This window comes from Hipposideros armiger, unplaced genomic scaffold, assembly GCF_001890085.2.
Source record: "Hipposideros armiger isolate ML-2016 unplaced genomic scaffold, ASM189008v1 scaffold_3, whole genome shotgun sequence".
NCBI lineage: Eukaryota > Metazoa > Chordata > Mammalia > Chiroptera > Hipposideridae > Hipposideros > Hipposideros armiger.
Window position 1 is genome coordinate 9,212,775 of NW_017731353.1, and position 26,952 is coordinate 9,239,726.

At 62.5% G+C, this 26,952-nt stretch overlaps 2 protein-coding genes across 5 annotated transcripts in view; one reads left to right on the forward strand and one right to left on the reverse strand.

The window, feature by feature from the left end:
* The window catches only part of GRIN1 (glutamate ionotropic receptor NMDA type subunit 1), a 28,414-nt gene extending 3,747 nt beyond the window's left edge, over nucleotides 1–24,667 (forward strand). The window contains exons 2-20 of the mRNA XM_019642059.1: nucleotides 2,389–2,523; nucleotides 3,999–4,175; nucleotides 6,151–6,213; nucleotides 6,998–7,098; nucleotides 10,919–11,040; nucleotides 11,113–11,287; nucleotides 12,378–12,522; nucleotides 12,620–12,703; nucleotides 14,563–14,704; nucleotides 14,793–14,920; nucleotides 15,156–15,320; nucleotides 15,395–15,513; nucleotides 15,626–15,738; nucleotides 15,816–15,964; nucleotides 16,065–16,222; nucleotides 16,508–16,669; nucleotides 17,007–17,116; nucleotides 17,226–17,371; nucleotides 24,222–24,667. Coding sequence (XP_019497604.1) covers nucleotides 2,389–2,523; nucleotides 3,999–4,175; nucleotides 6,151–6,213; nucleotides 6,998–7,098; nucleotides 10,919–11,040; nucleotides 11,113–11,287; nucleotides 12,378–12,522; nucleotides 12,620–12,703; nucleotides 14,563–14,704; nucleotides 14,793–14,920; nucleotides 15,156–15,320; nucleotides 15,395–15,513; nucleotides 15,626–15,738; nucleotides 15,816–15,964; nucleotides 16,065–16,222; nucleotides 16,508–16,669; nucleotides 17,007–17,116; nucleotides 17,226–17,371; nucleotides 24,222–24,338 — 2,511 coding nt within the window. The 3' untranslated portion in view covers nucleotides 24,339–24,667. The remainder of the gene's footprint in view (nucleotides 1–2,388; nucleotides 2,524–3,998; nucleotides 4,176–6,150; nucleotides 6,214–6,997; nucleotides 7,099–10,918; nucleotides 11,041–11,112; nucleotides 11,288–12,377; nucleotides 12,523–12,619; nucleotides 12,704–14,562; nucleotides 14,705–14,792; nucleotides 14,921–15,155; nucleotides 15,321–15,394; nucleotides 15,514–15,625; nucleotides 15,739–15,815; nucleotides 15,965–16,064; nucleotides 16,223–16,507; nucleotides 16,670–17,006; nucleotides 17,117–17,225; nucleotides 17,372–24,221) is intronic.
* An 823-nt stretch (nucleotides 24,668–25,490) lies between these two features.
* The window catches only part of LOC109381813 (leucine-rich repeat-containing protein 26-like), a 4,905-nt gene continuing 3,443 nt past the window's right edge, over nucleotides 25,491–26,952 (reverse strand). For 3 of the 4 annotated variants that reach the window (XM_019640876.1, XM_019640904.1, XM_019640887.1), the window contains 2 exons: nucleotides 25,973–26,710; nucleotides 25,491–25,890 (listed from right to left, as the gene is read on the reverse strand). In XM_019640876.1, the coding sequence (XP_019496421.1) occupies nucleotides 25,571–25,890; nucleotides 25,973–26,710 (1,058 nt within the window). In that variant the 3' untranslated portion in view covers nucleotides 25,491–25,570. The remainder of the gene's footprint in view (nucleotides 25,891–25,972; nucleotides 26,711–26,952) is intronic. The other variant, XM_019640896.1, reaches the window with a different exon arrangement.

Below are 26,952 nucleotides of genomic sequence, written 5' to 3' on the forward strand. Positions count from 1 at the left end.
GGCCCTGTCGGTGTGCGAGGACCTCATCTCCAGCCAGGTGCCCGCCCCCACTCCCAGGGCTGTCACTGCGCCAGCTCTTACCCCTCCCCCCACCACCTTCCCACCGTCGTCTCTCCCTCACCCTCCATCCCTCCTGCTGTCCTAGTTTCATCCGTCTTTCTTAGCCCTGTCCCTCCCCTTAAGAGAGGACACCCATATCAGCTGGCTCAGTCTGGATAGGGCTGGTATCTCTAGGGGCCAGAGTCCCATCTTGGCCTCCAGACTGGTCACCTGCCAGTGTGGTCAGTTCTCAGAAGGGTTCCAGGGCTTGAGGCCCTGACCAGTGTGTGCAGACATGTGGCAGGCATTTGGCAGTGTGTGGGGGTGGGGGCACCCCAGCTGAAAGGCAGAGGTCACAGCAGGCAGGGCTTTAAACAGGATGGGACCTGGGGCCACCTTGGTTTCCGCTTCTAGAGCCCCCCTTTCTCCTTCCCCTTCCCCAGCCACAGGTCTGCCTGAGATGGGAGGTGGGCCAGGTGTTGGAGCAGGGTGTGCTGTAGGGGAGAAGTGGGGACTGCACGTGTGGGAGGTGGCAGGGCACAGCATGGGGGCTGCTAGCAGCCAGTGCACTGCTGGCTGCTGGGGAGGACAGGACTCCCGGATTTGCCTGGGGAGTTGTCTCTGGGCTGCTCTGCCTGCTGAATTCCAATGAAGACGCAGGATCACTGCACTGCAGCTCTTTATGTAAGAGGCAGAACGGCTGCTGGGAGTAGCTCCCTGCTCACCTGACAGACACGTGCTCCCATGTACATCCCTGTCTGTGCACAGAGGCACAGGCTTACACTAGCACACACTCATGCACACCAGCACTGCACGATCAGTGGCACACGCTCACTCACACGCACACCGTCCCTCCATGCACATTAGTAGACACACACACTGCCTGGCATACAAAGGTGCACAGGTACATGTGCTCACACACGCTGGGTTCAGTCACGCATGCAAAAATGCTTACAGATACAGACATGTCGGGACACACAGTGCATATGTGTGTCCCAGCACACATTCATGAACCTCATGTCACATGCACACACACACACTCATGCAAACACTCACCAGGCACCTTTGGGTGCAGGCTGGAGGGGAGGGCCAGGGGCGGGCAGACCAGTCGAAATGGCCCAGTGACAGGAGCCAGGCCAGAGCTTTGCTCCGAAACCCCCTTCACCACATGAGCCACTGCCAGGCCCCAGCCCACAGGGGTTAGTTATGTCCTGTGGCCAGTGGCTTCAGTTACCTGTTCCATCTGGAGTGGGGAGGGACATGAAGGAGTAGAGCCAGGAAGTTCAGGTAGGGCTCTTTCTGGGGATCCCTCTTCCAACTCACTCACAGTTTTGCTGTCTGTGGGCGCTGTCTCCCCAGAGAAATGCCAGTCCCAGGAGCGAAGGTGACAGCAGCAGCTGTCACTCACTGAGCACACCCTGTGGGCCAGGCCTGTGCCAGCATGGCAGCCATCACCCCCGCCGTGTGGGGCCAGTACACGACGCCCCCTCCATTTGGAGGAGCAGGTGGACCCCGTGGCCCAGATGCAGGTCCTTCTAATGTAAGAAGAGTGTAGAACTGCCCAGCTGTCTGCCCCCTGCCCAGCGAGGTGGTGCTGAGCCACTGGCTTCAAGCCTGCCCCCAGGGGCTTGGTCCAGGCAGGAGGGCCTGGCTGTCCCCAGCACCTGCCTTCCTTTCCTTGGGGGTGTGGTCAGCACTCACCATCAGCACTGGGTCCTGTTCAAACTGAGCCGAGCCCAGCCGGCCCCTGGAAGACTCCAGTAAAGGGGATGAGGCCTCTAGGTAGCTCCTTGCCTGGTCAGTCCTCTGCCAGCTGGGTCTGTGACATTTGATGCAGCCCCTCTGGAGCTGCCCACCCCTCTGGAATACCAGTCTACCCACCTCTGACCCAGGAAGACGGGCAGTAGGCAGTCTGGGTGTGGCTGTCAGCTTGATTCAGGAGCAGCCTTCTCCTCAACCCTGGAGGCAACTTGAATGGCCAGGGGACAGGCCTTGGCCCTCCCTGTCAGGGCTTCGCCACACACCTCAGGCAGCCCCTACAGGGGAAGGAGGCCTGAGGAAAGGCCTCCCTGTGTGTCCTCAGCTCCTGTGTGTCCTCAGCCTCCAGAGTCTTGCTGTGCCTCTGACTGACCCTACAATTTGTTTATACTCAGAGTCTTACATGCAGAGGGTGGTTATGGGGTCTTGTCCCCCTGCCTTGTGGGTGTGTACCCCATAACTGTGTGTGCATGAATGGTGCCCTCTGTACACACACCCCTGGTCTGCTGAGTTCGGCCTCTGCTGCTCCTGGACAGCAGCTCCTGCAGTGTCCAGCCTCCACTCAAACTGACCCTGTCCCCTTGTCCACAGGTCTACGCCATCCTAGTCAGCCACCCACCCACCCCCAATGACCACTTCACCCCCACCCCCGTCTCCTACACAGCCGGCTTCTACCGCATCCCCGTCCTGGGGCTGACCACCCGCATGTCCATCTACTCTGACAAGGTAAGCCCGAATGCTTGGCAGGCTCTGCCTACGCTCAGACCCACCATCTTGCAGTCCGGGGCCATCAGATTGTCTGGGGGAAGGGGGCAGACAGGCGCTCAGACCATAGGCTCTGGGCTCAAGGAGCACGGGGTGGCACACAGCACTGAGTTATACACGCTCATTCACACCCACACACTCATAGTCTCACAGACACACACACACACTCATGCACATACACAATACACACACTCACAGATACAAAAAAATCCATACACTCACACCTGCACACACCCACACACGTACACACACTCACATGAACACTCACATGAACACACATGTCCACATTCCCACGCACACTCACACCATCACACACTCTTACATCCACACTCACATAACACTAACACATTCGCCTCCCACACACTCACTTACACACGTCCCCCCCACCCACTGTCACACACATGCACTCGGGCTGACGGCCCACTGAGAGGTGACAGGCACTAATAGCAAGCCCTGGAAAGCAGCAGAGGTCCCTTTGACGGTGGGGAAATGCGGGACTCCTTCCTGTGCCCTCCAGCCACTGCCTCCTTCACGGCTCTGGGCACCAGTCTCCTCAGATGCAAGGAGGAGAAACACGTTTCTGCTGAGGAAGGCAGCCCGGGGAGCACATGTGAGGCTGGGAGGAGGGGCTACCTCTCAGGGCAGGACCCCAGCCCATCACCGAGTCCCCAGATGGTGGCTCAGCTCTCTGGTCCAGCATGAGGGCAAACCTAATGACCAAACCTCACAGCTCCATCCTGACCCCACTCATGGTGCCGACCTATCGCCAATCTGTGCCCAACACAGGGACCAGGGAGGCCTGGGTCCGAGCTAACCCGAGACCCCAGCTACAACCCCCTTGCAGCCATATAGCTAGGTGCTGGTGGACAGAGGCCGAGGGGCATTCTTGCACTCTGGTTCCACGGCACTGCCCCCAGGCCACAGAGAGGGAGCAGGTGAAAAATCATCTGGAGGTCTCAGAGGGCCACGAGATCAGAGCGGGTCAGCAGAGACGCTCTGGGGACACACTGCGCTGCCGGGACCTCGGCTGAGGGGGGCGGAGGCCGCTCCTTTTCCTCCCTCTCCCTGCCTGGCAGTTAGTGTCAAGGCAGGACCAGCAGTCGCAGCCTCTAGCCTTGGCGAAGAGATGAAATATGCAGGTCCAGGCGTGAGGGCTTTCTGACAAACACTCGTCTTTGGGAAGGACCTTGTGAAGCCCTGGGGTGGGGATGGGGGGACGGCGTCTTTGAGGTGCCGCATGTCAGCGAGAACTTTCTGAGCCCAAGTTGTCTGGCAGGGAGTGGGTGCTGGGAGGTGGGAGCCCACCCAGGAAAACTCCACAGACCTGACGTGTGGGCCAGAGCACTGCGGGCCGACACGGGGTCTCCGTTTCTCAGAGGCAATGAGGCGGGGGGAGGGACGCGCCGGGCGCCCCCCTTACGACCCCGCTTCCGCAGAGCATCCACCTCAGCTTCCTGCGCACGGTGCCGCCCTACTCCCACCAGTCGAGCGTCTGGTTCGAGATGATGCGCGTCTACAGCTGGAACCACATCATCCTCCTGGTCAGCGACGACCACGAGGGCCGCGCGGCGCAGAAGCGCCTGGAGACGCTGCTGGAGGAGCGCGAGTCCAAGGTGAGGCCCGGGCGGCGGCGGGCGCCTCGCGCAGCAGGAGGCGCGCAGCGGCGGCCTGCGCTGTGTCTGTGGCCGTGTGTGAACACCTTCTCTCTCCATCATGCATGGTCAGCACCACCACGTCTGGCGAGCGCCCGCCCCAGCCTGTCCTCGGCTCATTTCACTTGCTTCTGCCATTAGTCGAAATCTCCTTCGTGTCAGTCAGTCCCTGCGGGGCGAGGGCAGGACCACCTGGAGCTCCGCAAACACCCCGCCCCGCCCATCCCACCCCTTCTCACCGGTCCGCAGAGCCCTGCCCGACCCGACCCTCTCGCCCCCACCTCGTCCCCAGTGGCCTCCCCAAGGGCATCCCTTTCAGGAATGGCGACCCCTCCGCAAGCCCCCTCCCAAAGGACCCGGTCTCCTCCCTGCTGTGACCCATTCCATGTCCTCACGCTGGCCTCACCTCCCCACAGCCCTCCACCTCACAACAGCCCACCCCTTCACCATCCAGGCCATCAGCTGCCCTCCTCCCCCAGCAGGGACCTGCCACCTCAGGCCTCCACGTCACTTACTGAGCCTGCCCGCTCCTCACTTCCCAGCACAGGGCTGGGCACCTCCTGGGGACCAGTTAGATGCCTGGCTCTAGGACACACTGACCACCCTGCCCCAGCCCCACCCCCACTTTGTAGGGTTGCCGAGAGACCAGAGTGGCGATTTCTGGGGGTCCAGGTGACCCCCATCCCCTTCCTTGCCTGTCCCCACTGCCAACCTGAGAAGGAGCTGGTGCTCACCACAGGTCCAGGGTGAGCCTTCACCCAGCCTAGAGCCCGGGCGCTCAGCCCCGGTGGGGTGGAGGCCCAGCTGGGCAGAGAGGGAGGGAGGCCAGGCTGGGGAGGGCCTGGGGAGGCCAGGCCAAGGGGGAGGGGAGCATGCTGTCTGTGAAGTCGGAGCTGGCTTCAACAAGCTTAGTGCCAACCACAGGGCCCTAAGGCGCCATAGATCCCTGAAGGGAATAGAGGGTACTGCTTGCGGGGGAGGGTGAAGCCAGGGGGCCCTGGGGGGTCCTGCTGTGGGGGATTGGCTGAGGCTGGGAGGGAGGGCTGGCTACCAGTGCTTCGGGGCCCCACCCCTCCCAAGCTAGCACCCCCCAGCACCTGGCAGGCATGGCACACTCACACGCTCACCAGTCACACCCCTGCGCACCCAACCACAAGCGACCACTCTTACAGGCACATGCAGTCACTCCCAAGACCATGCCATCTCCTCACACTCCACACCTCCCGCTGCAGACTCAGACACGCCCCCCACAGACCTGCCGGGCTCGCACATGCAGGCCCATGGCCCACGGGCACACTCCCCACCAGCTCACACACATGCAAGTGCACACACACAAATGAGTGCTCAGATGGTACCGAGCCCCAGCGGGTACCACTGCTCCCATGTAGACGGCTGTCACCTTGGGCACACATATGTACACCCGCTCCGGTCATACTCACTCTCCAGTGCACACATGGGCACACCGGTTAGTGAGAACAGAATATACGGACCTCTTACAAAGGCCGAAGGGAGAACTCAGGGAGGAGGAGGGGCAGAGGGGCAAGGTGTGGCGAGGGGCTGCTCACTCACTCCTCATTGAGGACTGATGTAGGCGGGGGACCACATAGCAGCTGCATGGCAAGGGTGGGGCAGCAGGCGGGGCCCCAAAGGGATACATTTGGTGTGGATGCGGACAGGGTCTCCCTTTCTTCCATGTGTGACAGTTTCCAAGAGCATAGTCTCATGGCCAGGAGCCTCAGTGGTCCCTGTGCCCCCTAGTCCCCCAGCACCGCCCCGGCCCCAGCCCCAACCGGGCCTAGGTGTTTGCGAGCTCCAGGTACGTGCCCACCTGCAGACGTGCCGAGGAGGTGGTGTGATTGCTTTGGCGCCGTCATTTTCAACCGTTTATAATCTTCTTCTGTGTCTGCATATTTTCTCTGTGCACATTATTCATCAGAGTAAAAAAAGGAACTATGAAAACCTCGACCAACTGTCCTATGACAACAAGCGCGGACCCAAGGTATATATGCATGGACGTGCACGCCACCCACCGACTAGGGAGCCGTGGCCTCTGGCGCCTCGGCCACCAGGGCTGCTTTCTGGCCCAGCCGAGCTGCAGGCCTGAGCAGTGAGAAGAGAGAGGTCGTGAGGCAGGCAGCCGCAGGCAGGACAGGGCAGGCAAGGGCCGCGTGGGTGCCCACGGCCCAGCCACCGCAGCCTCCGCCTTGGCCTGTGCCTGACAGGCAGGCACGGCTGCGGCCGCGGGGGAGCTGCTCTTCGGGAAGTGCATGCGAACCTCTGGGCCCCCCAGGGTTTCCTCGTGGAACCCGGGAGGGAGCCCACCCGTGCAGCCGCCCGCCTGCCTGCTGGGGTCTGGGCCGTTCCTGCAGGGGCCTGTGGAGTCGGGTCTGAGGGGCTCTCCCATGGTTTTGGAAGAGTCAGCCCCATCTCTGCTCCCAGTTGCATTCCAAAACTCTTCTAGTTCCTGTCCGCTGCACGCTCTTTCTGAGTCTCGGCCCACTTCAGCTTGCATGCTCAGTGCAAAGAGAACAGGAGTAACAGTGGAGAGAGATGCTGAGAGCAGAGAGCAGTGTAGGAGAGCGAGCAGGCTGAAGAAAGGACAAGCAAGGCCAGGCCAGGCCAGGAGCCAGGAAGGCAGGTGGACAGCACAGGTGGCAGGTGCAGGCCGGGGCAGCCCTAGCTGAGCTGCCTCGGTGTTCCTAGTGGCTGCGGCTCAACTCTCGCCCCTGAGGCACTATGTCCCCTGCCCCGGCCACCTGCTAACGCTCCTGTTCATACCACAGGCTGAGAAGGTGCTGCAGTTCGATCCGGGGACCAAGAACGTGACGGCCCTGCTGATGGAGGCGCGGGAGCTGGAGGCCCGGGTCATCATCCTCTCTGCCAGGTAAGGCCGTGCTGGACCCCTCCCCCCACCTACCCAGGGCTGCTCCTGGACCAGGGCTGGGGGCACCGTTGGGCTGAAGTTGAGCGTCAGCTTCCAAAACGCCCTTGGTGACCTGGCACCCTGGAATACAGGATGCTTACCTGTCCATCCCTCCCTGGCTCCTTCTTTCCTTCCTCAGTTACCTGCTGCCACTTGCCCTGAGCTGGGCTTTGGGGGTGGGGATTGGATTAGCGCTGCCCTTAAGAAAGCAAACACAGTCCTGGCCATTGATGGGGTGAGCCAAGGCTCTGGAAGCCAGGGTCAGGGGAAAGGGCCCAGAGAAGTGACGTGCAGGTGTGCAAGTGAGCCCAGGTGAGCCCAGGTGGGAAGGCCCACAGCAGGGAGAGGGCCAGAATCCCAGGACTGAAGGAATGGGGCTGTTGGAGTGGGGAACCAATTAGGGACTCATGAAAACCAGCCTTACAGCTGGGTGGGAATCAGCCAACAATCTCCCTATTTGCAAACAGCTAAGTTCTGAGACTGGAAAGGCCAGGCCACCAGAATAGAAAAAGGAAGAACCTCACGCCCCGAGATAGGCAGGAGTGCCCGGGTGGATCCACCCTGCTGTCTTCCCTGTTCTAGAAGCTGTGCTGGGCTCCAACAGTGTGGAGAAAAACAGCAGGGGTCACTCCGCTCAGAGAAACACACCCCAAATGCTGCTGTCCTGCAGGCCAGAAAGAGCCAGCAATACTCTGAGCCCCAGGGCAGGTGTCCACTTGCACATTCAGTCAACAAACCTCCAGTACAGAGCCAGATGCTCCCCCTCCTCCCAGAGCAGAGCAGTGTTAGAAGGCAGGAAGCAGCTCCACTGCCCTGCCCACACAGGTGGGACAAGAAGGTACTAATCCCCCACTGGGGCTCAGAGCTACGAGTCACTTGCCCATGCTGACAATCCAACCATGGGCACTGTGGGGAGAGCTTAAGAAGATAGGTTTAAGGGTGCCCAGGCAAGGTCAGGGTGCTGCACAACCTCTCCTGGAGCCCCACCCAGAGAAAGCCCTCCAGGCCCTCTCCTTTTCATTTCACTCACCCTACGGCTTGAGGGAGACTGGGAGGATGTGATGGGATGAAAGGATGGATGGGTGGGTGCACCAATGGGTAGACAGATAGGCGAATAGACAGTGACGAGCGATCACAAGGCCCCTTCGTCCAGGACAGAGAATTGAAGGAACCCATTATCCCAAAGCATAGGTGTTGAACTGTTGGGCACTTTGACAAAGGGTCAGGTCACACCAACTAGACCTGCCCAATCGGTACACTGTAATTAGAGGGGCCCCCAGGACACGAGCCAGGAAGCCACATGTAAAACCAGCCTCGGAACCCAGCCACTCCCAGTTCCAGCAGCAGGGTGGGCACTTCTCCACTGTGTCCCCTTGGGTCATTGAGGCTGTGTGCCACACGCCGCAGGCCTGATGAAGCCCCCAGACATGGTCCAAGAGGGTCTTGCCCTGTGTTGCTAGCCCCAGGGTCAAGGACAATTTTGTCAGATGTGGCTCCAAACAAGAGGTCAGCCCAGGTAAGGGAACATGGTCACAACAGACAGTTGCACATGCACGACACACACAGAGACATGCTCTGGGATTACGTGCACACCACACGCACCCAAGTACACCATACACACCACACGCACACACCACATGCACATGTGTGCACACAGGTGCCCAGGCACACGGCATGTTCACACCGCTCACACATACACAGAACACACAGTGTGCACATGCTTATACATGTGCACACGTTTATACATGTGGACATGCTTATACACATATACACACCCATAGACATATACACACCATATACACACCACACACACACAAACACACTTATACACAGACATATCACACCTACACACAAGTGCATGCACAGCACACATACTCCCTACGAACATCCACAGTGCACTCGTGTGTTCATGCACATGCACACACATCACATATGCACTACACTACATGTTACATACATGTATATCACACACACACACACACTGCCCACGAGGCACCACATATCACCAGCACCCACCTTGACTCCAGACAAGGCCCTGGGGCTGTCAGGACTCCTTGGAGCAGAGGGGCCAGGCTCCCATGGTCCCATGGAACAGGGCAGACCAGCCCCTCAGCACACCCAGCTCCAGGAGTCCAGGACGGCAAGGCTGTCCTTGCCTGTCCCATGGGCAGTGGCAGGCACTGGTCTTCTTGGCCCTGGCACTCCAACCTGACACATTTTGGCTCCTGCTTCATGTATTTTGCAGAGACTCCATTAAGCCAATCTTAATTTTTGACCAATTCTCTACCGAGTGCAGATAATTCATTTCTAAGCATTTCCTTTTTATCTTTCTGAAATTGTCTTTACTGCGATCAGCTATTTCCATAAAGCAGCCTGATCAGGCTTTTGTCTACAGCCGTTTTACTGATGGTATCGATTTACACAGATACAAACATAGGCGTGTGTCCTTCCAGCAAGTCTAACATCACACACCTGAGCTGCGTCAGACACAAGGGCTTCTCTGCCAGGTTCTGTGAGCACAGTTGGCAGTGGGCACACTGCGCCCGACATGCATGGTGTTGGTTTTGCTGGGTGATCATGGCTGGATGCCCTCACGTGGGTCACCAGTGTGGCGCTGCCTGGAGCACCTCTATTTAGTGTTGCTTACATCTGACAGTAGCGTTGTCTTTGAGAGCAAACACTGAAGGGGTTTAGTTCTTTGTTGGCTAATCCTTGAGAAAATTAGGGGCAGCCTTAGGCAACCTAGGGCCACCTGGGTTTCCAGGGTCAGCCATTGTGAAAATAAACCAGCCAATCTGTCCAACCCCTTTGCACCCTGCTGCCCGTGCAAAGTGCCTGTCGTGGTCCAGGTCTACCTGAGGCCAGGTTTAGCCTGGCAGGAAAGGAAGAGGGGAGTGAGGGAGAACCCCCAGTAGCCCCCACAACCCCACCAGGCCCAGGGTCATCATCCTGACCAGGGAGGCCCCTGCCCCAGGAGACTGGGTCCACAAGGGCTCACCTACGGGGATGAGGACACTCCAAGATCTCAGGGCAATATGTGCCTGCAAGGCGAGGCCTATGCTCTGTCCTGCCGGTGGCCCTGGCCCTGGATGGCAGGCAGAGCACAGCTGCTGGTGCAGACCCCAGAGGGACAGGCAGCGGCCCTCGTGTCTCCAGCGGCTTCTGCTGCGATGCTCAGGGCCATTCCCAGGCGCAGGGTCCCAAAAGCATCTGGCCAACCTGGAGAGTTCCCAGACCTTCATGTCACGCTTGAATATGGAAAACCAGAGGGGCTGTGGCTTGTCCAGGTTCTGGGGTGGGCTGTCCAGGCACAGATCTGACTCTGCCACTTACCACCACTCGAGTGCCTGGGGGCGTCTCACTTTCCCCTCATAACACAGGGATAGTACTAACGCCTGCCTCATAGGGATATTGTAAGAATTAAATAAGATAGTCCATGTAAAGTGCTTAGAACAGCTCCTGGTATCTGGTGACCAAGTGATCAATCAATAATGACCCATCACCATCCCCCGTCACCCAGACCCTGCCAGCGAAGAGCAGGGGATCAGCAAGAGAGGCCTGGGAAGCTCTGGGGGGTCTGGGACCCATCCCATGTCACCTCTATGGACTAGGGGTGGGGGCTAGCACTCATCAGCTTGTGGTATTTCCCAGGCCTTGCTCTAGGCGAGGGGTTGGGGGAGACGTGGGGAAGGAGGAAGACCTGGGAACCGGAGCAGCCTCCTGCCAGCCTTGGGTGGGGGAGGGCTGGAGTCCTGGCCCGTCACCCCCCTCTGCCCCACAGCGAGGACGACGCTGCCACCGTGTACCGTGCAGCAGCGATGCTGAACATGACTGGCTCGGGGTACGTGTGGCTGGTGGGGGAGCGCGAGATCTCGGGGAACGCCCTGCGATACGCCCCGGACGGTGAGTGCTGGGCCTCTTGGGCCTCTTGGGGGCGGGGTTCCCCCACGGGCTCTAAGCGAACGCTCGCCCCAGGCATCATCGGGCTGCAGCTCATCAACGGCAAGAACGAGTCGGCCCACATCAGCGACGCGGTGGGCGTGGTGGCCCAGGCCGTGCACGAGCTCCTGGAGAAGGAGAATATCACCGATCCGCCGCGGGGCTGTGTGGGCAACACCAACATCTGGAAGACGGGGCCGCTCTTCAAGAGGTGGGCGGGGCCGCGCTTTAGGAGTGGGCGGGGCCGTTCTGCAGGAAGTGGGCGGGGCTCTTAGGAAATGGTAATAGCAGCTCTTCAGCGGGTGGTCCAGCTCAGCTCACTGCCCACAAACTACAGATACAGTCATCTACCCTACTACCCTCCTTTCCGCCCACTTCCCCTCCACTGTGATAATCATCCGTCGCGCTTCCAACACGCACACCAACGCCTCGAATATCGCTGCCTCCACTGCTCCTGCTCCTAGCTTTTAGCGTTGCAGCCAACCTTGAAACCCCACCCCACTCCCCACGGTGGCTGACAGCCCTTGGGAGGAGGCTCCTGCTGCAGGTGGGGACTGGGCTCTTCCAGGGACCCAGGAGGTCAGACAAGGAGCTCAGAAATGGCATCCCAGCCTGTAGAGAGCCAGGGTTGGCCAGAAACCCAGGTGGATAGCCGCAGTGGGGCAGGAGTGAACTGGAAGCGCCCTGGACACCATGCACCAGGGTGGGCAGGCCCCGCCCATCATCAGATCCCACCCCGGACTGAGTGGCCTGTGCAGGGCCCCAGTCCACCGAGCCCATCACATGAGCACACACACCTGAAGGTGTAGGCAGCATGCGTGTACATGTGCATGAGGATGTGCACACAGACTCAGAGGCATGACACACACACGTGCCACAGTACATGCATTGGGGTGCATGCCACACAAGAATTGTGTGTGCACACAGATATGGCCCGATCGGTATGCCACATACACACACATGTGTGCACACACAGCAAGATAGAGCCTCAACTCTGTCTCCCCCACTCACTGGCAAACCGGCCACTGGGTCCTTCCTGGGCGTCTGCCTCCTTGGCAGCTGCTGTGAAGCTCCAACGTCCCAACCCACAGAAAGCCCTCAAAATAGTGTGGCACCCAGCAGTTGCTTGGTTGTCATAGGTGTGCTGCCCAGTGCAGGCAGACAGGTGCGCCACCTGTCAGACTCACAGCTCAAGGGTCTGAGGTCCGCTGGGGCTGGGGCAGGAGGCAGGGCCTCAGGCTGCTCCAGAAGCCAGGGAGTGAGAGTGTCCCTGAGAAGTCAATGAGAGCTGCCCTCCCTAGAGTGCTGATGTCTTCTAAGTACGCGGACGGGGTGACCGGCCGCGTGGAGTTCAATGAGGATGGGGACCGGAAGTTCGCCAACTACAGCATCATGAACCTGCAGAACCGCAAGCTGGTGCAAGTGGGCATCTACAATGGCACCCACGTAGGTGGGGGTCATGAGGGGGTGGGGGCTGGGGCCTTAGGGTCCTGGGGCCAAGACCCCTGCGTGGCCACCCTCCATCTCATACTCCCACCCCCAGGTCATCCCCAATGACAGGAAGATCATCTGGCCAGGCGGAGAGACAGAGAAGCCCCGAGGGTACCAGATGTCCACCAGGCTGAAGGTGGGGGGCCCGCCGCCCTGCCCCAGCAACCACACCCAGGACACTCCATCCAGGTCCTCAGACCCAGAGGAGGTCACAGTGAGGCCAGTGAAAGTGACTAAAGGAAGTGAGGACAGGACCAGCACCTGGCTGCCTCCACACACACCTGGCACCTCAGAGGAAGCAGACACAGCAGGTGGAGGGAGGAGGGGAAGCTGTCGGCCCCCAGCCCACAGCTCTCTGCAGCGCCCCTCCTGACCCAACCCCACCTAGACCTGGGAAGCTGAGTGGAGCAGGACTCCCCTAGGGATGCACTGATGGAGGACAGAGGGCCAGATGGGGGGGCGTTTTGTGGACTCCAGCTTCAGCACTGTCCTGAGTCCCCGTCTTAGAGATGCCACCTCCACGCTCCTTAGCACTCCTCCAGTTGGTCCTAGCCGCCACCACGTGCTGCCATCACTGGGTCCTGCTGTCCTTTCAGCCCTGGCCTCGCTGCGGCATTCCCTGTGGTGACCCTGGGCCCCTGGTGCCTCATCCCTCACAGCATCTCTTCCCTGGAGACTCTTCCATGCTCCTTTGGACTCATTCCTGGCCCCCTCTCTCCTCCCAGGGAGCTCTCCCGACAGTCTGTCCCCATGCTGACCCACACCAGGCCCAGGCCCAAACCTTAGATCACCAAAAGCAAGGACCCTAAACGCTTTTGGCCAACCAACCTCTCCCAGTGTCCCCAGGTCCTCAAGTGTCTCTCGGCCCTCTCTGCATTCTGGGCCCACCCCATGGCCTCTCCCTGGAGCCTTTTGTTACCACCCTTCTCGACAGGCAGAGTGAGCTTTCCTTGCAGCTCAGACACCATATGTTGAAAAGTCTGAAAGTAACAGCTTGGTTCCATGCAGGCTGCAAGATGCAGATGGCTTTTTACTTTTTCACTGGCTCCTTAAAAAGCACAAACATATATTGCTTGTCTAATAGAAAAACATGATGAAAGTTTTAAAAGCCAATAAGCTCTTTGAGGACCTCCCAAGCTCCCAGGGGGGAAAAAAAAAGCCAAAATGCTGCCCTTCCAACTGAGGATGGGGCCTGCCAACGCATGCCTGCCCTCCAGATACTCCCAGCAGAGGGCGCCTCACACGGATCCTGTATCACAGCAGGCTTGGCTCCAACACCACCTCCACTAGGACCCCTTGTCAGCATGCCATACTGGGGTCAGGCCCATTTGCCCGGATATGTCCTCCACACCCCCAGGCTATGGGCCCCTGAAAGACAGGGAGGAGAGAGAACCCCAGCATGAGCCCCAAGGAGCCCCTGGATTGAAGAGGAGGGCATGGGAGAGAGGAAGGCATCAGGAGAGAGAAAGGGGGGATGGCCAGACAAGGACCCACTGCCAGGGAGGCTGGGCGATCAGACGAGGGTGACCCCTGGGCCCCAGGTCCCATGCTGGCTCTGAGCGGATGTCAGTGGCATGCCCCTGTCTCACGAGGCAGGCTCTGGGCTGGGAAAGGGAGTTGCTCATCCCTGAGAAGTCAGAGAAGGTGCCAGGGGCAGACTGGACACTCCAACAGGCTCCTCTGATGGAAGAAGTCATGTGTGAGCCAACAGCTGAAGGACAAGTGGCCAAGGAAAGGGCAGTGTTTCAGCAGGCCGTGTGCCTTGTGAATGCCGAGGTGGTGTGGGCTGTCCGGGGAGTCTGGGGCCCCTCCTGAGGGCAGCAGACAGATGATGCCAACAGCGGTGGCTGGTGGCCAGGGAGGATGAGGCTCCAGAAAGGGGCAGCTGCTGGAGGGGGGAAGCTGTGGGCTCCCCTTCTGGGCGCTGAGGTCAAGAGCCCCAGCAGCTGAGGGCGGGTGGTCCAGGCTGGGTCTCTGCTTTCCACCCCCCGCCAGATCGTGACAATCCACCAGGAGCCTTTCGTGTATGTCAAGCCCACGATGAACGATGGCACGTGCAAGGAGGAGTTCACGGTCAACGGGGACCCCGTCAAGAAAGTGATCTGCACTGGGCCCAACGACACATCGCCGGGCAGCCGTGAGTACGGGGGGCTGGGGCGCGGGGCGCAAGCTTGGGGCGGCGCAGCAGGGAGCCCCGCGGTCACCCCCCCCTTCCCTTTCCCCAGCACGCCACACAGTGCCTCAGTGCTGCTACGGCTTCTGCATCGACCTGCTCATCAAGCTGGCGCGGACCATGAATTTCACCTATGAGGTGCACCTGGTGGCCGATGGCAAGTTCGGCACGCAGGAGCGGGTACGCAGGAATCTCTGGGAGCTCACACAGGACTGGTCCGGGTGGACAGGGTCTTGCTAGGGGCAGGGTCTTTGGGTGGGCGGGGGCCTGGTGCTGGGCGGAGCCTGGAGTGGGCGTGGCCTGTAAAGTTAGGGTGGGGTCTGGAGAGGGTGACGCCTGAGGCGCGCTGGGGCTGGAGCCTGTTGCGGAGTGGCCTGACAGTGTCCGCGTCCCCACTGGCTGTATCACCCCGCAGGTGAACAACAGCAATAAGAAGGAGTGGAACGGGATGATGGGCGAGCTGCTCAGCGGGCAAGCGGACATGATCGTGGCGCCGCTGACCATCAACAACGAGCGCGCACAGTACATCGAATTCTCCAAGCCTTTCAAGTACCAGGGCCTGACCATTCTGGTCAAGAAGGTGGGCATGGGCCCGGCGGGGTGGGTGGCGTCCTGGGAGGGCCAAGGCGATGCTGACGGCCTGTCCACTCGCAGGAGATCCCCCGGAGCACGCTGGACTCGTTCATGCAGCCCTTCCAGAGCACGCTGTGGCTGCTGGTGGGGCTGTCGGTGCACGTGGTGGCCGTGATGCTGTACCTGCTGGACCGCTTCAGGTGAGCGCAGCCGGGAGGCCAGACACCTCCACCTGAGAAGCTGGCAGAGCGGGCGAGCGGCGAGGCGGGCTGCCTTGCCCGCCCTCTCCCGCCCGCCCTCTGCACCCTGCAGCCCCTTCGGCCGGTTCAAGGTGAACAGTGAGGAGGAGGAAGAGGATGCGCTGACCCTGTCTTCGGCCATGTGGTTCTCCTGGGGCGTCCTGCTCAACTCAGGCATCGGAGAAGGTGAGGCCACGCCACGCCCACCCCCACCCCGTCAGCTCATGCTCATCGGCCGGGAGCTGACCGTCCTCTGCCCGCAGGGGCCCCCCGGAGCTTCTCGGCACGCATCTTGGGCATGGTGTGGGCCGGCTTCGCCATGATCATCGTGGCCTCCTACACAGCCAACCTGGCAGCCTTCCTGGTGCTGGACCGGCCCGAGGAGCGCATCACTGGCATCAACGACCCGCGGGTGAGGCCCGGCCAGGTTAGGGGAGGGTCCTGAGGTCACCAGGAGTCGGCCTCGGGTGGGGCCGGGAAGTAGTTGCGAGCCACGCCCTCTGACCCCGCAGCTGAGGAACCCCTCAGACAAGTTTATCTACGCGACGGTGAAGCAGAGCTCGGTGGACATCTACTTCCGGCGGCAGGTGGAGCTGAGCACCATGTACAGGCATATGGAGAAGCACAACTACGAGAGCGCGGCCGAAGCCATCCAGGCTGTGCGGGACAAGTGAGGGCGGGGCCTGCGGGACGAGTGAGGGCGGGGCCGGCGGGACGAGTGAGGGCGGGGCCTGCGGGACGAGCGAGGGCGGGGCCTGCGGGACGAGTGAGGGGCTAGCTGGACAAGGTGGAGCGTCTCCCCTTACAGGAAAAGTGAGTGTCCAGGCTGGATGGGAACCACGGGATGGGGATGGAAGTGAGGTTTTCCTGAATGGTAGGATGAAGGAATGCAAGCGTGCGGGTCAAGGGCAGCCCGATTGGGTGGGACTCCCTTGACATCTGCCCCTGCCCTCAGCAAACTGCATGCCTTCATCTGGGACTCGGCGGTGCTGGAGTTTGAGGCCTCACAGAAGTGCGACCTGGTGACTACGGGCGAGCTGTTCTTCCGCTCTGGCTTCGGCATCGGCATGCGCAAGGACAGCCCCTGGAAGCAGAATGTCTCCCTGTCCATCCTCAAGTGAGTCTGCTCACCTGCCACACCACCGCCCTTCTTCTCTGCTCTTTGAGAGCCTCCCCATCCGAGGCAGATGACCCCAACGTCGCAGATACCACCCCTCCCTGCCCAGGCCCCGCCCCACTCACACGCCCCACCCAGGACCCGCTCCCACCCAATCCACTCGCTCTTCTTAGGCCAGGCTCCACCGAGGTCCCGCTCCCGGCTCACTCGCCCCGCCCAATTCACAGGCCCTGTCCTGCTCACTAGCCCTGCCCAGGCCCCACCCCAACCCTCGCCCCGCCCCATCCAGGCCTTGACCCCCTTGACACCACCCCCTCACTCACCACGGACTGTCCAGGTCCCATGAGAACGGCTTCATGGAAGACCTGGACAAGACGTGGGTGCGGTACCAGGAGTGTGACTCACGCAGCAATGCTCCTGCTACTCTCACCTTCGAGAACATGGCAGGTGGGTTCCCCACCCCCTTCCATTAATGCCCCTGCTGACACTGGTTGGGTTCTCCAGGGTCCCCACAGCCCCTCCAGCCAACAGCTGAGGCTCTGGGTCCTGGCTGCAGGGGTCTTCATGCTGGTGGCTGGGGGCATCGTGGCTGGGATCTTCCTGATCTTCATCGAGATTGCCTACAAGCGACACAAGGACGCTCGCAGGAAGCAAATGCAGCTGGCCTTTGCGGCAGTGAACGTGTGGAGAAAGAACCTGCAGGTAGGGCAGGCCACCTTCCGAGACCTGGCGCCCATGGCCCACCTGGCCCGGGCCCCTCCTCCATCCCCACAGGCAGAAGCGCTGGCCCTGGCTCCCGGAGCCCATGTGAGCAGGACTGGAGCTAGGAGCCATGGCCAAGGGCAGCATTGGTGGGGGGCCGCCTGCAGGTGGCTGCCCACTGCAAAGCCAGGCGGAGGGAGGCCACGCACCCTGCTCCAAGCCTCCGCCTGGCCCCTCTGTCTTCAGAGTCGCCCGCCGGCGCCCATTCCGTAGGAAGGCAAACTGAGGCAGGGTAAGACAGGGACCCACCTGGGTGTAGCACGTGAGTCCAAGACACATTCTGCCCTCGCCGCCCCACACCCCTCCTCAGCACCCTCTGGGGGACCGGCCCCCTTCCCTGCTGCCCTGCTGTATCCTATGCTCTATAACTCCAGGCTGGAGTGGTCCAGCTGGCCCTGCCTGGCACCCCAGGCTGTGTCTGTGGGAATTTGCTGCCAGCAGGGGGACCAGCTGCACATGGGGCAGCCACAGCCCACCTGGGGCAGGGTGGGCAGTGGGGCCGGTGTAGGCCCGTGGCTCCTACCCCATGGTCCAAATCCAGTTTGCTCCATCTCTTCTCTTTCTCTGGGTGCCTCCCCAGAGCCTGCATCCTGGGATGAAGCTGACTTTGCAGAGAGGGAGGGCCATGGGTGGATGGATTGTTGGAGCCCCCACACCTCTCATCTGCCCACTCTTGCTCTTGGGACCTGGTCACTGCTCTCAATGGTAGGCACAGGGCCATCCTGTCCATCAGACTCAAGGCCAGGGTCCCGGGAGCTGCCTCTGTCTACCGCTCCAATTCATCTCAACACCTGCCTTTTCCCCTTCCTGAATCTTGGTGTGCCCCCTCAGGGGTCAGAGTGGCTGGAGGGCCTGAGGAGGAACTCCTCCAGTGCTCCGAGAGTCCCTCCTCCTTGGGACACCTGTAAACCAGGGCCACCCAGGAGCCAGGGAGCCAGNCTTGACACCGCACAAGATGTGCACACTCAGACCAAAAGCCCCCATGATGGACCCAGTCTTGCTAGGGGCAGGGTCTTTGGGTGGGCGGGGGCCTGGTGCTGGGCGGAGCCTGGAGTGGGCGTGGCCTGTAAAGTTAGGGTGGGGTCTGGAGAGGGTGACGCCTGAGGCGCGCTGGGGCTGGAGCCTGTTGCGGAGTGGCCTGACAGTGTCCGCGTCCCCACTGGCTGTATCACCCCGCAGGTGAACAACAGCAATAAGAAGGAGTGGAACGGGATGATGGGCGAGCTGCTCAGCGGGCAAGCGGACATGATCGTGGCGCCGCTGACCATCAACAACGAGCGCGCACAGTACATCGAATTCTCCAAGCCTTTCAAGTACCAGGGCCTGACCATTCTGGTCAAGAAGGTGGGCATGGGCCCGGCGGGGTGGGTGGCGTCCTGGGAGGGCCAAGGCGATGCTGACGGCCTGTCCACTCGCAGGAGATCCCCCGGAGCACGCTGGACTCGTTCATGCAGCCCTTCCAGAGCACGCTGTGGCTGCTGGTGGGGCTGTCGGTGCACGTGGTGGCCGTGATGCTGTACCTGCTGGACCGCTTCAGGTGAGCGCAGCCGGGAGGCCAGACACCTCCACCTGAGAAGCTGGCAGAGCGGGCGAGCGGCGAGGCGGGCTGCCTTGCCCGCCCTCTCCCGCCCGCCCTCTGCACCCTGCAGCCCCTTCGGCCGGTTCAAGGTGAACAGTGAGGAGGAGGAAGAGGATGCGCTGACCCTGTCTTCGGCCATGTGGTTCTCCTGGGGCGTCCTGCTCAACTCAGGCATCGGAGAAGGTGAGGCCACGCCACGCCCACCCCCACCCCGTCAGCTCATGCTCATCTGCCGGGAGCTGACCGTCCTCTGCCGGCAGGGGCCCCCCGGAGCTTCTCGGCACGCATCTTGGGCATGGTGTGGGCCGGCTTCGCCATGATCATCGTGGCCTCCTACACAGCCAACCTGGCAGCCTTCCTGGTGCTGGACCGGCCCGAGGAGCGCATCACTGGCATCAACGACCCGCGGGTGAGGCCCGGCCAGGTTAGGGGAGGGTCCTGAGGTCACCAGGAGTCGGCCTCAGGTGGGGCCGGGAAGTAGTTGCGAGCCACGCCCTCTGACCCCGCAGCTGAGGAACCCCTCAGACAAGTTTATCTACGCGACGGTGAAGCAGAGCTCGGTGGACATCTACTTCCGGCGGCAGGTGGAGCTGAGCACCATGTACAGGCATATGGAGAAGCACAACTACGAGAGCGCGGCCGAAGCCATCCAGGCTGTGCGGGACAAGTGAGGGCGGGGCCTGCGGGACGAGTGAGGGCGGGGCCGGCGGGACGAGTGAGGGCGGGGCCTGCGGGACGAGCGAGGGCGGGGCCTGCGGGACGAGTGAGGGGCTAGCTGGACAAGGTGGAGCGTCTCCCCTTACAGGAAAAGTGAGTGTCCAGGCTGGATGGGAACCACGGGATGGGGATGGAAGTGAGGTTTTCCTGAATGGTAGGATGAAGGAATGCAAGCGTGCGGGTCAAGGGCAGCCCGATTGGGTGGGACTCCCTTGACATCTGCCCCTGCCCTCAGCAAACTGCATGCCTTCATCTGGGACTCGGCGGTGCTGGAGTTTGAGGCCTCACAGAAGTGCGACCTGGTGACTACGGGCGAGCTGTTCTTCCGCTCTGGCTTCGGCATCGGCATGCGCAAGGACAGCCCCTGGAAGCAGAATGTCTCCCTGTCCATCCTCAAGTGAGTCTGCTCACCTGCCACACCACCGCCCTTCTTCTCTGCTCTTTGAGAGCCTCCCCATCCGAGGCAGATGACCCCAACGTCGCAGATACCACCCCTCCCTGCCCAGGCCCCGCCCCACTCACACGCCCCACCCAGGACCCGCTCCCACCCAATCCACTCGCTCTTCTTAGGCCAGGCTCCACCGAGGTCCCGCTCCCGGCTCACTCGCCCCGCCCAATTCACAGGCCCTGTCCTGCTCACTAGCCCTGCCCAGGCCCCACCCCAACCCTCGCCCCGCCCCATCCAGGCCTTGACCCCCTTGACACCACCCCCTCACTCACCACGGACTGTCCAGGTCCCATGAGAACGGCTTCATGGAAGACCTGGACAAGACGTGGGTGCGGTACCAGGAGTGTGACTCACGCAGCAATGCTCCTGCTACTCTCACCTTCGAGAACATGGCAGGTGGGTTCCCCACCCCCTTCCATTAATGCCCCTGCTGACACTGGTTGGGTTCTCCAGGGTCCCCACAGCCCCTCCAGCCAACAGCTGAGGCTCTGGGTCCTGGCTGCAGGGGTCTTCATGCTGGTGGCTGGGGGCATCGTGGCTGGGATCTTCCTGATCTTCATCGAGATTGCCTACAAGCGACACAAGGACGCTCGCAGGAAGCAAATGCAGCTGGCCTTTGCGGCAGTGAACGTGTGGAGAAAGAACCTGCAGGTAGGGCAGGCCACCTTCCGAGACCTGGCGCCCATGGCCCACCTGGCCCGGGCCCCTCCTCCATCCCCACAGGCAGAAGCGCTGGCCCTGGCTCCCGGAGCCCATGTGAGCAGGACTGGAGCTAGGAGCCATGGCCAAGGGCAGCATTGGTGGGGGGCCGCCTGCAGGTGGCTGCCCACTGCAAAGCCAGGCGGAGGGAGGCCACGCACCCTGCTCCAAGCCTCCGCCTGGCCCCTCTGTCTTCAGAGTCGCCCGCCGGCGCCCATTCCGTAGGAAGGCAAACTGAGGCAGGGTAAGACAGGGACCCACCTGGGTGTAGCACGTGAGTCCAAGACACATTCTGCCCTCGCCGCCCCACACCCCTCCTCAGCACCCTCTGGGGGACCGGCCCCCTTCCCTGCTGCCCTGCTGTATCCTATGCTCTATAACTCCAGGCTGGAGTGGTCCAGCTGGCCCTGCCTGGCACCCCAGGCTGTGTCTGTGGGAATTTGCTGCCAGCAGGGGGACCAGCTGCACATGGGGCAGCCACAGCCCACCTGGGGCAGGGTGGGCAGTGGGGCCGGTGTAGGCCCGTGGCTCCTACCCCATGGTCCAAATCCAGTTTGCTCCATCTCTTCTCTTTCTCTGGGTGCCTCCCCAGAGCCTGCATCCTGGGATGAAGCTGACTTTGCAGAGAGGGAGGGCCATGGGTGGATGGATTGTTGGAGCCCCCACACCTCTCATCTGCCCACTCTTGCTCTTGGGACCTGGTCACTGCTCTCAATGGTAGGCACAGGGCCATCCTGGCCATCAGACTCAAGGCCAGGGTCCCGGGAGCTGCCTCTGTCTACCGCTCCAATTCATCTCAACACCTGCCTTTTCCCCTTCCTGAATCTTGGTGTGCCCCCTCAGGGGTCAGAGTGGCTGGAGGGCCTGAGGAGGAACTCCTCCAGTGCTCCGAGAGTCCCTCCTCCTTGGGACACCTGTAAACCAGGGCCACCCAGGAGCCAGGGAGCCAGGCGGACTTTCCAGGAAGAGAGCCAGACGGCACCCCCAAGCCCAGCCCCAGCTCGAGCAAGGTCAGGCCCGACCCGGGCAGGAGCAGAGGCCATCTGCGCGTGTCTGGCTGTCGGTCCATCGGTCCAGCACAGGGAGACAGTCAGGAGCAAGGGCCCGAGTGGCCAGCCAGGCCGGGCAGCGGCCCCCAAGGAGCAGGCGAGGGCAGGTGCGGCCGCCACCCTTAGCCATCTAATCACTTATACATATTCATTTTAGGATAGAAAGAGTGGTAGAGCAGAGCCCGACCCTAAAAAGAAAGCCACATTTAGGGCTATCACCTCCACCCTGGCTTCCAGCTTCAAGAGACGTAGGTCCTCCAAAGACACGGTAAGGGGAAGAACGCCCAGTCCCCCGTCTCCGACTCTTATCTCGCCCTGCCCCTCCGTGTCTGTGTCCCGTGCATCAGGCGTGCCCTCTCCCCGTCCCTCGTCATCCCACCCCACCCCCATCTCTGACAGCTGTGGCCTTCTGCCCTCATCTCTATTTGCCCAGCACACTAGGTCTTCTCTCTCTGACTCTCCAGGCCTCTCTCTCTCGGTCCTCTCTCCCGCTGGCCCTCACTGGGTCTTCTTTCCCCGTGTGTCTCTGCGTTAGTCTGCCCCCCATGCCATGACGCCATGCGCCATCTTGAAGCTGTGTCATGTTGTTGGTCAGCCAGTCAGCCTCACCACCTCAGGGCCATGCCCGGGGCCCCTGGGAGCCCAGAGCCGCCCTGTCGTGGGCTCCTCACGCATGGGAGGCCACACCACCTCTCTGTCATGTCAGTTTCTCAGCCTATCCCAGAGGGGCCCGCCGCCCTCTCCCTCCCCTTGACGTCCATGGAGGGGTGGTTGTGATGTCCCATCCGTCCATATGTCTGGCTGCTGGCCCCGCCACCCAGACACCTGTGTCTCGTGTCTCACCAGAGCCATGCCCGTTGCATCCCCTCCATGTGGTCTCTGTGTGGGCCGGGGCTGGGGGCCGGGCCTGGCTCCATCTGGGTGGACAGCAGGGGCCTAGAGTTGGAACAGGCCCCCAGCCACAGGGGACCATCAGGTGGGGGGAGTGGATGGGATCAGAGGGGGTGGCTCCCACCCTAAGCTAAGCAGGGGCCCTGCAGGAAGTGTGCCAGCAGCCCCGGGGGGAGTGGCCCTGAAAGCAGTGGCCTGCCGAGTGTGGGGACACAGAGGCTCCCAGACAGAGGCCCAGGAAGGGAGTCCTCCATGGAGGAGACCAGCACCTCAGCTCCTGACCCCCAGCCCTGCCCCACAGGACCACGTCAGGGCCGGTCCTGCCTGAGCCCAGAATTCCCTGCCCTCCTGCCTTGGGCAGCTTGACACCGCACAAGATGTGCACACTCAGACCAAAAGCCCCCATGATGGACCCAGTCTTGCTAGGGGCACCCCAGTTTCAGATGGGGAGAGGGCCACCCAGAGCCAGCACAGCCATCGGCCCAGCGGACTTCCTACAGTCCAGGGTGGGTTTGGCCAAGAGCCCACAGGAATTACGCTCCGAGGAAGAAGTGGATTTGCACATACCCCCACTCACACCCCCAAGCATGGGAAGAGGGGCAAACCTCCAGGACAGAGGGCTTGGCACAGAGTGATCTGAATTCAAGGTGAAGCCGCCAGGGTGCACCAAAAGGAGCCCGTGAGGCCTGGCCGCTCTGCTTCCCAAGAGGGGCTGGGCACAGGGATGTTGGGTGGACAGTGAGGGTCCGTGGGACTGGAGCACAGCGGGGCCACCCAAGCCCGGGAAAGTGGGCAGAGTCTGAGCCAGGGGCCCCCACAATGGGTGCAGAAAGAGGAGGTTAAGAGTGAAGGACCAGAGAGTAGTAGGACTGGGGCAGTCCTGGGTAGGGGGTATTCCCAACAGACAGCCGCTGAGGAAGGCAGCTGAAAGGAGGAGCACAGAAGTCCCACAGGCAATGGGTCACTTTCTGAGGATGTCACTGAGTCCTGTTATCCCCTGATCCCGGCCAGAGCAGACACGCATGCCCATTAGCCAGTCCAGGTGCATCTCAGAGACCCTCGCAGTGCCTGTCGGGGGACACACTCCCAGCGGAGGCCTTATGAGAGCCTCCCTGGGCACCAGGGACCATCTTCCAGGCCAGCCATGGCCCCCTGTGGCATCTGGGACTGACCCTTCCCTGCAGGGGTGACTGGGGGCCCTGCCGGCTGGGGGCGGGCTGGGCACCTGCTTGGAGGGAGGCCTGGGTGGGGGGGCTCTGTCGGGGTGGGTGGGGTCGGTCCCGCGGCTGAGATCCTCTGCCCCTGTCCTGCGGCCGGTCAGGGCCAGGGTGGCACTGGGCGCTCAGGGCTGGGGTCCCTGGCGGCCGGCGGGGCCAGCGGGTATTGATTGTTGGTTCTTATTTATAGAGCACCGGGGGTGGACGCGGCGCTTTGCAAAACCAAAAAGACACGGTGCTGCCGCGACGCGCTATTGAGAGGGAGGAGGGCCAGCTGCAGATGTGTGCCCGTCATAGGGAGAGCTGAGAAGCCCCGCCCCCCTCCCCCGCAGACAGACAGACAGACGGACGGGACAGCGGCCCGGCCCACGCAGAGCCCCGGAGCACGACGGGGTCGGGGGAGGAGCGCCCCCCAGCCTCCCCCAGGCCGCGCCCGCCCGCCCGCCGGTCGGTGGCCGGCCGGCCCACCCGTCCAGGCCCCGCACGTGCCCCTGAGCGTCGGGCTAATGGGCGCCTTGTCTGTGTATTTCTATTTTGCAGCAGTACCATCCCACTGATATCACGGGCCCGCTCAACCTCTCAGATCCCTCGGTCAGCACCGTGGTGTGAGGCCCCCCGGAGGCGCCCACCTGCCCAGTTAGCCCGGCCAAGGACACTGATGGGTCCTGCTGCTCGGGAAGGCCTGAGGGAAGCCCACCCGCCCGAGACTGCCCACCCTGGGCCTCCCGTCCATCCGCCCGCCCTGCTGCCTGGCGGGCAGCCCCTGTTGGACCGAGGCGCGGACCAGAGCGGCTGAGGACGGGCCAGAGCTGAGCTGGCTGGGCAGGGCCGCAGGGCGCTCCGGCAGAGGCAGGGCCCTGGGGGTCTCTGAGCAGTGGGGGGAGGGGCTAACCTGGCCCCAGGCAGAGGGGCTCGGAGCAGAGACCGAAGCCCCATCCTCCCCCAGCCACCACCAGAGCCACGGTGGGGGCCTGTGGCCCCAGCTGGCTGGGTCACCCCCTGCTGCAGCGCCCACTCCTCGCAGCCTCGGCTCCGCTCCCGCTCCTCTTCTCACCCTCCCCTTCCTCCGCTTGACCCCATTCTCTGAACTGGCTCTGCCCTTCCCCGAGGGCAGGCCCTGACTCCCAGCTGGCAGCGGCTTCCCATAGGCTTGCTCAGCCTCCTCGCTGCCTCCAGCCTTCTCCTCCAGACTCCAAGAGGACTGAGCCTTCTCTTCGCCTCCTCCGGCATGCAGCCCAAGATGGGCTTCCCCAATCGCTGGCTCGGGACTGTCCTCAGCCCTGCCCGCCACCTTGTACAGGCCCAGCCCTTCCCGTGTCCGAGCCCGTGCCTTCCCCTGCGGCCCATGCGCAGCCGCGCGCTGACCCTGCGCCCCAGGGACCTGGCGCGCACCGCACCGTTCCCCTGACCCGGTGTGTGCAGTGGTGATGCCTAAAAAAATGTCACGAAATATTTGGTCTGTGTCGCTTGTTGACGCCTGCAGGGAGTGTGAAGAAGGGCAGGGGATAGGGGAAAGATCGGAGGGCGGCCACGGCCCTCTCAGACTTGGGCGGCGGCAGCGGGGCTCCCAGGGTCTGCAGGCGAGGAGGCCCAGCCGGCACCGGAATTCAGAGGTCGCCTCGGCGGGCGGCGGGCGGCGGTGCAGCACCGGCGGCGCGTGCGGCAGGCAGTCAACACGAAGCCCAGCGCCAGGCAGGTGGCCAGACTGATGAGGAAGGAGACCGGCCCGAGAGCGTAGATCACGGCCAGGTCCCGCGGGGCGAGTGGCTGCACGCAGTGGCTGAAGGCGGCGTCGGAGAAGGCGGTCAAGGGGCTGAGCGTCAGGCGCCCCGGCGACACGCAGAGCAACGTCTCGGCTTCTGCGGGACATGGGCGCGGCGTTAAGCACTGGCGGGGTAGCTGCAGTGACCTCCCTGGCCCGCCTGCGCCCCGAGGGCTCACCTGGCGCTGGCCGCGGGTGCCCACGCAGCCAGGCGCAGAGCGGGCGCAGAGAGCAGCCGCAGGCCCAGGGGTTGCCGCGCAGGCGCAGCACGTTGAGAGCGGGCAGGCCGGCCAACACGTTGGGCGCGAGCGCAGACAGCTCGTTGTCCTGCAGGCTGAGCGCGTGCAGCAGCGGGAGTGCGCCCACCGCCGCGGGCTCCAGGAGAGCCAGCCGGTTGTTGGCTAGCGAGAGGGCGCGCAGCGCGCGCATTGACGCGAAGGTACCAGGCGCCAGCGCCTCCAGCTGGTTGAAGCTGAGGTCGAGCTGCTGCAGCGCGCCCAGGCCCCAGAAAGCCCTCGCGTGCACCCAGCGCAGCCCATTCTCGCGCAGGTCCAGGCGCCGCAGCGCGCCAGCGCCCGCGAAGGCTCCGGGAGGCAGCGCGCGCACGTGGTTGTGGTCCAGCAGCAGCGCGCGCACGCGCCGATTCAGGCCCGCCGGCACCGCGGACAGCGCGCGCTCCGAGCAGTTGGCCTGGCCGCCCGGCGCGCACGCGCACGCCTCGGGGCAGTCCAGGGCTCCCGGGGTTCCCGTGGGGGTGGCTGCGGCGGGTGCTTGGGCCCAGATTGGCCACGGCGACAGCAGCAGCAGTAACAGCGGCGGCGGGCGCCGCGAGAGAAAGGAGGGACTAGGCATGGGAGCGGCTGTGGGACCCGCGGTGGGACGCCTGCTGCTCGTGTGTCCCAGGAGCCCGTCTGTCCCTGCGGCGCCGGCACAAATATTAACTTTCCGGCCTGAGCGCTGGCAGTTCCTGTCCCACGGCTGGTCCCGCCTAGGGCGGGGCTGGGCACGCAGCCAGCTCCCAGCACCTGTCCCGAGCTCGGGCTCCTCTCGGCTCCACGTCAGAAGTGGCGCTGACAAGACACCCCCGCTCCCTGCGTAGTCCACCATCCTGAGCCCCGCTGAAGCCCGAGCAGCTGGATCGCGCTCTCTCTCTCTCTCT